At 41.3% G+C, this 15,094-nt stretch overlaps 1 protein-coding gene across 6 annotated transcripts in view; it reads right to left on the reverse strand.

Moving 5' to 3' along the window:
- The window catches only part of sdk2b (sidekick cell adhesion molecule 2b), a 1,001,963-nt gene that overhangs the window by 100,454 nt on the left and 886,415 nt on the right, over nt 1-15,094 (reverse strand). For all 6 annotated transcript variants that reach the window (XM_088000610.1, XM_088000613.1, XM_088000611.1 and 3 more), the window contains one exon: nt 488-614. In XM_088000610.1, the coding sequence (XP_087856736.1) occupies nt 488-614 (127 nt within the window). The remainder of the gene's footprint in view (nt 1-487; nt 615-15,094) is intronic.

Raw genomic sequence — 15,094 nt, forward strand, 5'->3', positions numbered from 1 at the left:
GAGATGTGATTGAAGAGCTGTATGATTCCTAGTTACATGTTTCATACTGCCTTAGTCAAGACCAAATTTATCTCTGATGTATTATGCAACAAAAATTCAAGCACTACGGGAATTTTGAAACACTTTCCAATTGGAGTATTGTGTATGTGTACTATTGCTTCTTGAAATTTATTAATTATTTCACTATCATATTTATTATTTCTCAGGAGTGAGGGAATATTATAAGTATCCTTTCTAATCTACAAGTTTGTAGAGTCAAGATGCACTTGTCTGCCATTTGGATGCTCTGCCCTTCATGATACACAGGTTTTGATTCATAGGATATTTGTTTTGCTCTTGGAAACGACCTTACTGATATGAATACAACTGATGAAATTGGGGAAAGCTGACTTCTAACAGTGAGTGCAGTAACGATCATGATTTTACATTTCTATAATTTCTCTGGCAATCTTGGGGAACATGGTGTTCCCGAAAAATTGGTGCTTACCTGAGAGTCTGATAGGGAAGGCTTCTCGGTCAGGCTGCTGCTCTCTGCTGGGATTAGGTCATTATATTTTGTGCTGACATCCTCATCTGAATAATGGAGGCTACCGGGACTTGGCCGTGGTGGAGACCTGCAGAAACAAGATATTTGTGAGACATGGCAATTACCCTTGATATGAAGTGTATGACATTTTTATGCCTCAGTCATCTTGCTACAAGCAGAGGAATGGAAGGAAATGGTCAGAAAGTAAGACACACCTGATGTAACAAACACAATGAAAGTACAAAGTTTTTGAAGAACATCCAAGCAAATGTCTGAATAGTTCTAAATATTCATCATATATCTGTTTAATTAAGACTCCACTAAAATTTTAAACCCTGTTATTTTGAGATTTCATTGAATAAAGTATAAACAATGTGAGTAGCTTGAGGTGTAACTAAAGATACCAGCTATTTTAAAATTATGAGTGTTATTAGATTTTTATGTTCTGGAATTGTTTCCTTAATTTAAGATTAAATAAAGGGAGTAATATGACTTTCCCTGAAATCTGCTTGACAATAAGCCTGGCACAAATAAAGATCTATGGGAGATCCAGGTATGTCACTCAGCTATTGGTGAGAGATATTCATTATGGAGACAACACAGTCTTTGAGTTTACAATAGATGGTCTCAGGTCTCCCAAAGTCCCAGAAAGTTGTTGGAAGTATTATGTTAATAATAGTTGTGCTGTGAACTGTTCATTTAATATCAACATGAAAGACAGTTGGGCTCTCATGGTAGCTGATTAGCATTTATGTCTAGATACTAGCCCATGTGCTTCATATTGTCTTGGGTAAGGATGCAGATTAAGCCAACGTAAAAATCAAGTTGCAGTCTTTTTATGATTATCACCAAAAGCATTTAGAGTTGGCCTGCATCTGACAGAGAGGAAGCAGCTCAAGGTCAAAAAAATCAGTATGGTTTGCCATGCAGGAATGTGGAATAGCTAGCTCTCAGTCAAAAACACAACATATTTATGGAACTTCACCCTACATTTCTTCAAGCTGCACTCTTGATCAGTTGCACAAAGCAAATACTACTTCTATGCTTCCTTTACCCTATTCTCAGCCGCACCAACTTATTAATGGTACTTGCCTTCTCTGAGCCTCTTTGGTATCTAGAGTTTTTCCTGAGCCATCACCCCAACACTTAAGAGAAGGGGAGACCGGGGGTGAAGTGGAATCCTTACCAGCTTGGAGCCTGCTATAGTAGCACCTTTTCAGATGGAGTCACTTGTCCTGACAGCATTTGTTACCTATTAATAATTGCCTTTGAGAATTTATTTGTGAGACACCTTCTTGAACTGCTATAATTTACTTGCTGCAAATAGACCTACAGTGCTGTTTGCAAGACAGTTCCACTAGTCTGTGACAGCGGTCATGAAGAAACGTGGTATGCAGCTTGGAGATAACTTGCATGTTCCCATGCATTTGCTGACCTTGTTCTTCTAGTTGGTGAGTATTGCAGCTTTTGGAGGGTCTCAAAGTGCCTTGGCAATTTCGTGTAGTACATTTTGTACATTATTAAATTGCTAATGCTATGTGGCAGTAGAAAAAAATGATTGCTTTATGTGATGATAAGGTGGGAGAAAGTGAGGACATGCTGGAAATCAGTGTCGAAAAGTGTGGTGCTGGAAAAGCACAACTGGACAGGCAGCATTCGAGGAGCAGGAAATTCGATGCTTTAAGCATGAGTCCTTCATCAGCCCTTCCAGCACCACACTGTGATGAAAGGTGCCAGACAAGCAACCTGATTTATCCTGGATGGTGTCAGGTTTTGAGCATTTTATGAGCTGTACCCCACTCATGCAAATGGAGTATATTTCATCGTATGCCTGACTTTTGTCTTAAAGACTGTGAATAGGCTTTGGGGTATCAGAAGATGAGCTATTTATCCAGAATTCTCAGTCTCTAATGCACTTTTGTAACTAAAGTGTATATATGGCTAGTTCAATTAATTTTCTGGCCAATGGTATCCTTTAAGATTGTGATGAAAGGAGATTCAGCAATAATGCTGTCATTGAAGTTTAAGGGAGAGAATTGGATTCTCTCTTGTTGGAATGAACATGCTTGGCACTGAATGGCTTGACACTTAGCCCAAGTCTGACTAATATCTAAGGAGTTGCAAATAATTCTGAAAATATACATTCATCAACAAACATTCCCACTTTCAACATTATATAGTGGGAAGATGTGTTCTGCTGGAGTTACTGGACTTGAAACATTAACTCTGTTTTCACCCCACAGATGCTGCCAGATCTGCTGAGTTTCTCCAGTCATTTCTGTTTCTGTTTCAGATTTCCGTCATCACAGTTCTTTGAGATAGTTGCCCCCACTTCCATTTGATTTAAATTTTGCCAGGGCTCTTTGATGTTACATTTGGCCAAATGCCGCCTTTTGATGATCAAGATCAATCCCTTTCCTCTTATCTCAGGAATTCAGCTTTTTTTATTGTTTGAACAGGGCTGTAATGCAATCTGGAGCTGGGTGATCCTGGTTGATATTAAACCGAGCATCAGTGAGCAGACTGTTGCTGAGTAAATGCTGCTTAATGTCACAGATGGATCCATTCCAAAACTTTGCTGATAATCAAGACTTGACTGAAGGGTTCTACTAATTGGCAGGTTTGGATTTGTCCTGCTTTATATGACGACATTATAAAATCTTTTCAATAGTGAAGAAAACTTGGAAGTACTAATATTCGCCAATGTTTGACCTGAAGAATAACCAAATTAGTTATGAAAGTCCTTGTATTTGCAATTGAAACATTCAAGTTGTTCTTACTCATTTTGAGCTGCATTGCAATCATTTTATTTCTATTAACCTCAGGAGCACATGAAATAGTCACATAAGCACGCAAGCATGATTCTGAATCAATATTTGAACTGCAAACAAAACCCTGAATATGTTCTTTGTGGTGCTGTCAATCCTAGCACTACGACGACTGAAAGATTGATATGTAATAATATCATAGAACTTCAACTTTCAGCGCTTACAGACACCTAACTCTAAAAGCATTTGAAAGACAGGGTGTGGTATTGAAACAGCAACCAAACCATTTCAACAGTTCATAAGAAGCTCCTCCTAACTGATTAAACAGAAAGCACGTGCAAGATTTGAGCAACGGCAGTGTTTGTGAATCCAGTACATAAATAACTAATTTTGACGTCTGCAGTGAAAAGTACGAGACCATTAAATTTATAAGTTTTCATGCCTTTTTGAACCAAACCTCATGGACCACTTAAGGCCTCCAACTTATTTTGTTTTTGCTGAGTTAATTGATAGCAGCTATGATTATATTTGCCATACTGCAATTAATCTAATTGAAAATGGGTGAAGAAAGTGAAAATTAATCCATCTTCCCACTTTTCACTAGAAATTATCTCTGTTGTAACAAATACCTATATTAATAGACAAAAGTTCAACTGTAAGGTCGACCATCTATAATTCAACACTGACCTCAAATAAGAATGGCTATCTCGGATCAATAGTAAAAATTAGTTGAACATACAAAGCCAAATTCAATCCAGTCCATTGTGGCAGGGAACATAAAGGCTGGGCCTACTCATCCATTCTGAAGAAGGGTCATTGGATTTGTAACATTAACTCAGCTTTCTCTCCACAGATACTTCTACAGGCCTGCTGATTTTGCCAACAATTTCTGTTCGTGTTTCTGATTTACAGCATCTGCAGTTCTTTGGGTTTTTTTTCCTATTTATTTGTGGGACAGGTTGTTCAATACTCTGCTGGCAACAGGAATCCCTTCAATGATTAAGTTGTTGGCAGGAAGTGACCAATGAGAGCAATTTGTCACTGATGATGGAAGGTTATTTCAGCTTATTGATAAAGGATAAAATGGAAGTTGAATGAAATGCTTAGTGATTAATTGAGCCTTGCACAGCTTTCCCAAGCCTGCTGAATGCTATCCCTCATGATTATTCCATTTTTGTACCTGTGGGTTCCTTCAAAGTGCATACGGACAGGAAACACTGATTTGTTTACAAGTAAAGCTGATTGGTTCTCAGCAAACTGAACGGATTGGAACTGGAAACAAGTCAGAGAGAAAGAGAGAGAGAGAGAGACAGAGAGAGAAGGCACAGAATATGTGCTGTTATTCTCCCCAGCAGAAGTTGCCTGCTTTGAGCAGTAACAAACACCGTTTAAACTTGAAGAAGACCAGTTGCCTTTCTTGCAGTAGTTGCTAAGAACTGTGACTTTCTGTCTGATAAATCATGACATTTTCCAAGAGAATCAGTTGTTCTATATTTCTTAAAAACCAGGGATGCTTCAAGGCAAAGAAAACTAAACACCCCAAGGACGTAGTAATATCTGGATTACTCCTAGTGCTACGAGCTAGTGAGGGCAGGAATAGGAGGATAGAGCAGATGAATGCATGGCTGAGGAGCTGGTGTATGGGAGAAGGATTCATATTTTTGGATCATTGGAATCTCTTTTGAGGTAGAAGTGACCTGTACAAGAAGGACGGATTGCACCTAATTGGAAGGGGACTAATATACTGGCAGGGAAATTTGCTAGAACTGCTTGGGAGGACTTAAACTAGTAAGGTGGGGGGTGGGACCCAGGGAGATAGTGATGAAAGAGATCGATCTGAGATGGGTACAGCTGAGAACAGTCAGGGCAGGCAGGGGCAAGGTAGGACTAATAAATTAAACTGCATTTATTTCAATGCAAGGGGCCTAACAGAGAAGGTAGATGAACTCAGGGCATGGTTAGGAACATGGGACTGAGATATCATTAGCAATTATGGAAACATGGCTCAGGGATGGGCAGGACTGGCAGCTTAATGTTCCAGGATACAAATGCTACAGGAAGGATAGAAAGGGAGGCAAGAGAGGAGGGGGAGTGGCATTTTTGATAAGGGATAGCATTACGGCTGTGCTGAGGGAGGATATTCACGGAAATACATCCAAGGAAGTTACTTGAGTGGAACTGAGAAGTAAGTTGAAACTTTATTGCTGGAACAGCACAGCAGGTCAGGCAGCATCCAGGGAACAGGAGATTCGACGTTTCGGGCACAGGCCCTTCTTCAGGAATCTTTTTTAGCAGGTCAGGCAGCATCCAAGGAGCAGGAGAATCGACATTTCGGGCATGAGCCCTTCTTGAAGAAGGGTTTATGCCCGAAACGTCGATTCTCCTGCTCCTTGGATAATGCCTGACCTGCTGCGCTTTTCCAGCAACTCATTTTCCCTTTTACCCTGACAGGAATATACTTTCTCTGGATTCTTGTTATCTCATTTATGAAGGCTTCCCATTTTCCAGCTGTCCCTTTACCTGCGAGTATCTGCCTCCAATCAGCTTTCAAAAGTTCTTGCCTAATACCGTCAAAATTGGCCTTTCTCCAATTTAGAGCTTAACTTTTAGATCTGGTCTATCCTTTTCCATCACTATTTTAAAACAAATAGAATTATGGTCACTGGCCCCAAAGTGCTCCCCCCACTGACACCTCAGTCATCTGCCCTGCCTTATTTCCCAAGAGTAGGTCATGTTTTGCACCTCCTCTAGTAGGTACATCCACATACTGAATCAGAAAACTATTTTGTACATACTTAAGAAATTCCTCTCCATCTAAACCTTTAACACTATAGCAGTCCTGGTCAATGTTTGGAAAGTTAAAACCCCCTACCATAACTACCCTATTATTCTTACAGATAGCTGAGATCTCATTCCAAATTTGTTTCTCAATTTCCCTCTGACTATTGGGGGGTCTATAAGAAAGGGATGATCACTTTATTGGGACTGTATTATAGACCCCACCTCTGTATTATAGAGGTGCAAAACATGACCTACTCTTGGGAAATAAGGCAGGGCAGATGACTGAGGTGTCAGTGGGGGGAGCACTTTGGGGCCAGTGACCATAATTCTATTTGTTTTAAAATAGTGATGGAAAAGGATAGACCAGATCTAAAAGTTAAGCTCTAAATTGGAGAAAGGCCAATTTTGACGGTATTAGGCAAGAACTTTTGAAAGCTGATTGGAGGCAGATACTCGCAGGTAAAGGGACAGCTGGAAAATGGGAAGCCTTCATAAATGAGATAACAAGAATCCAGAGAAAGTATATTCCTGTCAGGGTAAAAGGGAAAATGAGTTGCTGGAAAAGCGCAGCAGGTCAGGCATTATCCAAGGAGCAGGAGAATCGACGTTTCGGGCATAAACCCTTCTTCAAGAAGGGCTCATGCCCGAAATGTCGATTCTCCTGCTCCTTGGATGCTGCCTGACCTGCTGCGCTTTTCCAGCAACACATTTTTCAGCTCTGATCTCCAGCATCTGCAGTCCTCACTTTCTCCCAGGGTAAAAGGGAAGGTTGGTAAGTTATAGGCAATGCTGGATGACTAAAGAAATTGAGGGTTTGGTTAAGTAAAAGAAGGAAGCATATGTCAGGTATAGACAGGATAGATCGAGTGAATCCTTAGAAGGGTATAAAGAAAGTAGGAGTATACTTAAGAGGGAAATTAGGAGGGCAAAACGGGGACATGAGATAGCTTTGGCAAATAGAATTAAGGAGAATCCAAAGGGTTTTTACAAATATATTAAGGACAAACGGGTAACTAGGGAGAGAATAGGGCCCCTCAAAAAGCAGCAAGGTGGCCTTTGTGTGGAGCCACAGAAAATGGGGGAGATACTAAATGAATATTTTGCATCAGTATTTACTGTAGAAAAGGATATGGAAGATATAGACTGTAGGGAAATAGATGGTGACATCTTGCACAATGTCCAGATTACAAAGGAGGAAGTGCTGGATGTCTTGAAATGGGTAAAGGTGGATAAATCTCCAGGATCTGATCAGGTGTACCCGAGAACTCTGTGGGAAGCTAGAGAAGTGATTGCTGGGACTCTTGCTGAGATATTTGTATCATCGATAGTCACAGGTGAGGTGCCAGAAGACTGGAGGTTGGCAAATGTGGTGGCACTATTTAAGAAAGGTGGTAAAGACAAGTCAGGGAACTATAGACCGGTGAGCCTGACCTCAGTGGTGGGCAAGTTGTTGGAGGGAATCCTGAGGGACAGGATGTACATGTATTTGGAAAGGCATGGACTGATTCGGGATAGTCAACATGGCTTTGTACATGGGAAATGATGCTGAAAATGTGTTGCTGGAAAAGCGCAGCAGGTCAGGCAGCATCCAAGGAGCAGGAGAATCGACATTTCAGGCATGAGACCTTCTTCATGCCTGAAGAAGGGCTCATGCCCGAAACGTCGATTCTCCTGCTCCTTGGATGCTGCCTGACCTGCTGCGCTTTTCCAGCAACACATTTTCAGCTCTGATCTCCAGCATCTGCAGTCCTCATTTTCTTTCGCATGGGAAATGATGTCTCACAAACTTGATTGAGTTTTTTGAAGAAGTAACAAAGAAGATTGATGAGGGCAGAGCAGTAGATGTAATCTATGTGGACTTCAGTAAGGTGTTTGACAAAGTTCCCCATGGGAGACTGGTTAGCAAGGTTAGATCTCATGGAATACAGGGAGAACTAGCCATTTGAATACAGAACTGGCTCAAAGGTAGAAGACAGAGGGTGGTGGTGGAGGGTTGTTTTTTCAGACTGGAGACCTGTGACCAGTGGAATGCCACAAGGATCGGTTCTGGGCCCTCTACTTTTTGTCACTTACATAAATGATTTGAATGCGAGCATAAGAGTTACAGTTGGTAAATTTGCAGATGACACGAAAATAGCTCCTTGAAAGTGGAGTCGCAGGTAGATAGGATAGTGAAGAAGGCGTTTGGTATGCTTTCCTTTATTGGTCAGAGTATTGAGTACAGGAGTTGGGAGGTCATGTTGCGGCTGTACAGGACACTGGTTAGGCCATTGTTGGAATATTGTGTGCAATTCTGGTCTCCTTCCTATTGGAAAGATGTTGTGAAACTTGAAAGGGTTCAGAAAAGATTTACAAGGATTGAATGATTGCCAGGGTTGAATGATTTGAGCTACTGGGAGAGGTTGAACAGGCTGGGGCTGTTTTCCCTGGAGTGTTGGAGGCTGAGGGGTGACCTTATAGAGGTTTACAAAATTATGAGGGGCATGGATAGGATAAATAAACAAAGTCTTTTCCCTGGGGTCGGGGAGTCCAGAACTAGAGGGCATAGGTTTAGGGTGAGAGGGGAAAAATATAAAAGAGACCTAAGGAGCAACCTTTTCATGCAGAGGGTGGTACGTGTATGGAATGAGCTGCCAGAGGATGTGGTGGAGGCTGGTACAATTCCAACATTTAAGAGGCATTCAGATGGGTATGTGAATAGGAAGGGTTTGGAGGGATATGGGCCGGGTGTTGGCAGGTGGGACTAGATTGGGTTGGGATATCTGGTCGGCATGGATGGGTTGGACCGTAGGGTCTCTTTCCATGCTATGCATCTCTATGACTCTTTGACTCTGTGACTGAGCTAGCCAAAGAAGGATCACCTCAACATCAGAATTGGGAAGTGAAGCCAACTGAAAGGCCTTAGTTTTTTCTACCTCCACCAATAATCTATTTTCTCTATTTGTTTGATTGTGTGTATAACTTGAAGTTTATAAGGGGATTCTAGATTTGGATAATAATGTTATAAGACAATGGTTTGCATCTGATTACCTATGACTATAGTTGAATTACTTAAAATAAATTATAATTTTTAGTTTTGTACAGAAACCTGGCTTTGTGTTAACCTTGGTCTAAATGTCAGGTAAATTGGGGTATGGTGTGTACTTGGAAAGAAATTTTACATTTACTGTGACTCTGGAAATAGTACAAAGTTAAAAATCACACAACACCAGGTTATAGTCCAACAGGTTTAATTGGAAGCACACTAGCTTTCATCTCACAGCAACGGATGAATGGACACCTCACAACAATCAACAGACAGGAGTGTTCCCTCCCAGTTGGGGAACACTTCAACAGTCCAGGACATTCAACCTCGGTCTTTCGGGTGACCATCCTCCAAGGCAGACTTCGGGACAGGCAGCAGCGAAAAGTGGCCGAGCAGAGGCTGATTGCTAAGTTCGGTACACATAGGGAGGGCCTCAACCGGGACCTTGGGTTCATGTCACATTACAGGTGACCACCATTGCACCACACACACACACTCCTATACACCTACACATACACACACACACACTCCTATACACCTACACATACATATGGACACACATATACACAGACACGCATACAGACACTCACACACACTCCTACAGACACACACAGACCCATACTCACACAGGCATCCTCTCAGAGACTTAGACTACTCTACACTCACACACACATATATACACTCTCTCACAGATACTCACAAGCCCCCACCCCAGACAGACACACACACTCCCACACTCACACATGCACCCCCTCACAGTCTTAAGACACTCTACACTCACATACACAAACATATACACTCTCTCTCACACTCACAACCCCCCAACCCAGACACACACACACACAAACCCACATGCACACATATACATGTTTGTGGGGTGAATTTGTACTTGCAGAGTTACATTGTACTTTGCTCAAAAACTGCATGAATTCATGTAAAAGTCTGTTATCTCACTTTTTAGATTAGAATCAATCTAAACATCACGGCACAGGCAGAGAACACAGGGGGCTAACACCTTCAACACATTGTCGAGCTAACACAAATTGTTACAGTTAACCTGAGAATGCAATTTTTAAAAAACGCTTTGTGATTTACTCATGAAAGAAGTGAAACTATCATGGTATTCGAACAGATGAAAGAGTCAACAGACAATCAGGGTATTTTTCAATGTATAATTTCAGTTACATCGCACTGTAAATTTTTGCTATAAATTTTGTGCCTCACAGTTGTGTCCTCCACAATCACCTGATGAAGGAGCAGCGCTCCGAAAGCTAGTGTGCTTCCAATTAAACCTGTTGGTCTATAACCTGATGTTGTGTGATTTTTAGCTTTGTACACCCCAGTCCAACACCGGCATCTCCATATCTGGAAATAGTAGGGTTTGACTTACATTATGCTACCACAGTGAGTCTAATGGCTGCTAGAATTTAACCATCTCCTCTGAAACTTCAGTCACTAATTCAATGAAACCCCCAACATCAATATCTGGGTTTAACACTGACAAAAAACTTAACTGAATTAGCCATATTAACACTAGCTATTAAAGGATTGGAATTCTGAAACTCACCTTCTGACAGTCCTCCTAAACTGTCACTATAACGTATAAAATCAAAAGGTATAAGACAGGAATATGCTTGGTAAGTGCAGTTCCGAACCACTCGAGATGTTTGATGCCATCGAAGCGAAAGTGGTTTGATTCATTTCCATCTTATTCCTCATAATAAATGTTCACTCTCTCCATCATCTGTGCATAATTGCACTGATGCATACCATCTACAAGGTACACTGAAGCAACTCATCAGGTTCCTTAACAGCAGTTCACAAATCTGCAATCTTTTCCACCTCGAAGAACAAAAGCAACAAGCACATGGAAACATAACAATCTCTATCTTTTCTTCCAAGTAACAAACCATCCTTACTTTGAACTATACTATCATCCTTCTTCATTTCTGGTAATGAAATCCAGGTTATCCCTCCCAGCAACTTCATTGATGTACCTATTCCATATTGACTGCAGTCGTTCAGGAAGACAGCACATCACCATCTTCTCAAGGGAAATTAGAATTGGCATAAAAGTTGCCCTTGCTTGTGACAGTTACATCCTATGAACAAATATAGAAATAGAGATCTGACACTGGTTTTAACAAAGCTTGACAAAATTACTTTCAGATTTTAGTAAATTATATAAAACCTGGCCATTGGCACCAAAACCTGTTGATTCTCGATGTGCAAGAAGTTACATGAAATCAAAGTTGAATCATTGTACTAAAGCAGAGCTAAAATGTGTCTACCAAAAAAGAAATCTGATTTCAGACAACATAGCAGCAACACAATATATTGGAGCTCTATATTGCCAAAGAGTGAGTAGATTCAGGACTAAGCCCACAGCAAAACACATCTTGAGGTTTAACACTGGCATTTGCAATTAGGTTCTTGCCTTACAGAGAGGGGCAGAACATCAGACATTCAGACAAGTCACTGTGAGATACCCTGGACAATTTGTAAGCATTTTTGCTTGAGCTTTACTGGTATAATTAAGAAGAAAATTTGAAAGGAAGAGAGAACTTAGGGCAAAATAGAAAGGGAAAATAAATCACTTAAGGTTACCGAATCATGGATGAACTCCATAATGGTTTAATAGATAAACTTTATTTTCTGCTGTGATATTTAGCTTTACTGACCAAGTTCAATTCTCAAACTTGTATGCAGTTAGCTGATTTCAAACATGCAGCAATTGAGTGCTAGAATTAATCCCCAACTCTAAGAGAAACTAATTAGCAAGGGCACACAATACTAATAAGTGAATTCCGCAATAGCAAGTTATATTGATTGCATTTTTAATGTCAAGCACTTAAAACAGACCAACGGGAAAATAAAAACTGTACATGGAAGCAAAGATGAGGATGTTAAGAAGAGTAACCAAATGCTTGCTTAATTAGATATATTTTAAAGGTAATCTTACAGAATTACAGAAGGATAGAGTCCCAGTGGAGTTTAGGAAAGGAATTCCAGAATTGCTAAATAGTTAAAGAGAAAGATGATGAACAAAAAGCCGGAATCAGAGGTAGATCATTCAATGGCAATTGTAGTCCAGAAATTACATAGATAAGGAACTAGTGAGACCACTCAAGTATTTAAACATCAGATTTTTTTAAAAATTGAAAGCTTTGGACAATGGATGTTTACTGGAGATCACTAAGATTGAAAAGATGGAGAGGTGGAAATTGGTTATGGGTAGGATATGGGCAGAGAAAGTTATGAGGATTGCCAGGAGAGCAATGGAAGGGTCAATTCTAAAGGTACCTTTAGGACCTAAAGGAAGAAAGGGTTTGGAGGTAGGAGGACAAGCCATTGTTGGTAACATCATGTGAAGGTACCTTGAGAAATGTGAGGCATTTCTAAAGGAGAGGATACTATTTACAATTACAGCCAACATAATGGCCTGGAAACATATTTGGTTGATCAGAGGATCGATGAGAATGTGGGTCTGCTGAACAGGTTCTTGTCAGAGAAGACATGGGGGGAATTAGAAAAGAAAGAAGAGAAAATTACAGGTTCAAGGCTCGAACAGGGGATAAGACCATAAGACCATAAGACATAGGAGTGGAAGTAAGGCCATTCGGCCCATCGAGTCCACTCCGCCATTCAATCATGGCTGATGCGCATTTCAGCTCCACTTACCAGCGTTCTCCCCGTAGCCCTTAATTCCTCTAGACAACAAGAATCTATCAATCTCGGCCTTGAAGACATTTAGCGTCCCGGCTTCCACTGCACTCCGTGGCAATGAATTCCACAGGCCCACCACTCTCTGGCTGAAGAAATGTCTCCGCATTTCTGTTCTGAAATGACCCCCTCTAATTCTAAGGCTGTGTCCACGGGTCCTAGTCTCCTCGTTTAACTGAAACAATTTCCTAGCATCCACCTTTTCCAAGCCATGTATTATTTTGTACGTCTCTATTAAGTCTCCCCTTAATCTTCTAAACTCCAACGAATACAATCCCAGTATCCTCAGCCGTTCCTCATATGTTAGACCTGTCATTCCAGGGATCATCCGTGTGAATCTCCGCTGGACACGTTCCAGTGCCAGTATGTCCTTCCTGAGGTGTGGGGACCAAAACTGGACACAGTACTCCAAATGGGGCCTAACCAGAGCTTTATAAAGTCTTAGTAGTACATCTCTGCTTTTATATTCCAACCCTCTTGAGATAAGAGACAACATTGCATTCGCTTTCTTAATCACGGACTCAACCTGCATGTTTACCTTTAGAGAATCCTCGACTAGCACTCCCAGATCCCTTTGTGCTTTGGCTTTATTAATTTTCTCACCATTTAGAAAGTAGTCTATGCTTTTATTCTTTTTGCCAAAGTGCAAGACCTCGCACTTGCTCACGTTAAATTCCATCAGCCATTTCCTGGACCAGTCTCCCAACCTGTCTAGATCCTTCTGTAGCCTCCCCACTTCCTCAGTACTACCTGCCTGTCCACCTAACTTCGTATCATCGGCAAATGTTGGAGGAGATGTTGGAGGAGATCTAACTTGATGCAAAAGAGGAACAGAGAAGCAGCATATGCAGCTGAACAAACATTAGGGGTGGCACAGCTGGCTAAGTGTTTGGCACTGGTGCCTCCCAGTGCCAGGGACCTGAGTTCGATTTCCACCTCAGGTGACTGTCTGTGTGGAGTTTGCACATTCTCCCTGTGTCTGCGTGGGTTTCCTCCGGGTGCTCCGGTTTCCTCCCACAATCCAAAGATGTGCAGGTCAGGTGAATTGGCCATGATAAATTGCCGATAGGTGTTAGGTGAGTTGGTCAGGGGTAAATATAGGGTAAAGGAATGGGTCTGGGTGGGTTACTCTTCGGGGGGCCGTTGTGGACTTGTTGGACCAGAGGACCTGTTTCCATACTGTAGGGAATCTAATCAGAATTACAATGATAAAGAAATTTATAAACTTCTCATATATTGTTGGAGGCATGAATGGAGGGCAGGGTTTAATTATTTGGTAAACTAGGAAAGAAACCATCAATTGTCTTTGAAGAACAAAGAACAAAGAAAATTTACAACCCAGGAACAGGCCCTTCAGCCTTCCAAGCCTGAGCCGATCCAAATCTACTGCTTAAACCTGTCGCCCAATTCCTAAGCATTTGTATCCCTCTGCTCCCCACCTACTCATACAGCTGTCCAGATGCATTTTAAAATAATCTACATTGTCTGCCTCTGCTACCTCTGCTGGCAACGCATTCCAGGCATCTTCCAATGTCTGTGTAAAGTACTTGCCACGTGTATCCCCCTTAAATTTTTCACCTCTCAACTTGAGTGCGTGACCTCTCGTTATTGAATCCTTCGCCTTGGGAAAAAGCTTATCTCTGTCGACCCAGTCTATATCCTTCATAATTTTGTAGACCTCTATCAGGTCCCCCCCCAATCTCCTTTTTTTCTAATGAAAACAAACCTAACCTACTCAACCTCTCTTCATAGCAACACCCTCCATACCAGGCAACATCCTCATAAACCTTCTGTGCACCATCTTCAAAGTATCCACATCCTTTTGGTAATGTGGTGACAGAACCATACACAGTATTCTAAATGCAGCCGAACTAACGTCGTGTACAATTTTAACATGACCTGCCAGCTCTTATACTCAATACCCCGTCTGATGAACGCAAGCATACCATATGTCTTCGTGACCACTCTATCCACCTGTGCAGCAATCTTCAGGGTATAATTGATCTGAATCCCCAGATATGTCTGCTCATCAACTTTTCCCAAGGCTCTTCTGTTTACTGTATAATTTGCTCTAGAATTAAAATTCCCAAAATGCATCACCTCACATTTGCCTGGATTGAACTCCATCTGCCACTTCTCCATCCAACTCTCCAGTCTATCTATATTCTCCTGCATTCTTTGACAGACCTCTACGCTTTCTGCTACTCCAACAATCTTTGTGTCATCTGCAAACTTGCTGATCATGCCAATAGTACCCTCTTCCAGATCATT

This window comes from Chiloscyllium plagiosum, unplaced genomic scaffold (genome assembly GCF_037043375.1).
Source record: "Chiloscyllium plagiosum isolate Xiang-an unplaced genomic scaffold, Cpla_swu_hap1 HiC_scaffold_25, whole genome shotgun sequence".
Lineage (NCBI taxonomy): Eukaryota > Metazoa > Chordata > Chondrichthyes > Orectolobiformes > Hemiscylliidae > Chiloscyllium > Chiloscyllium plagiosum.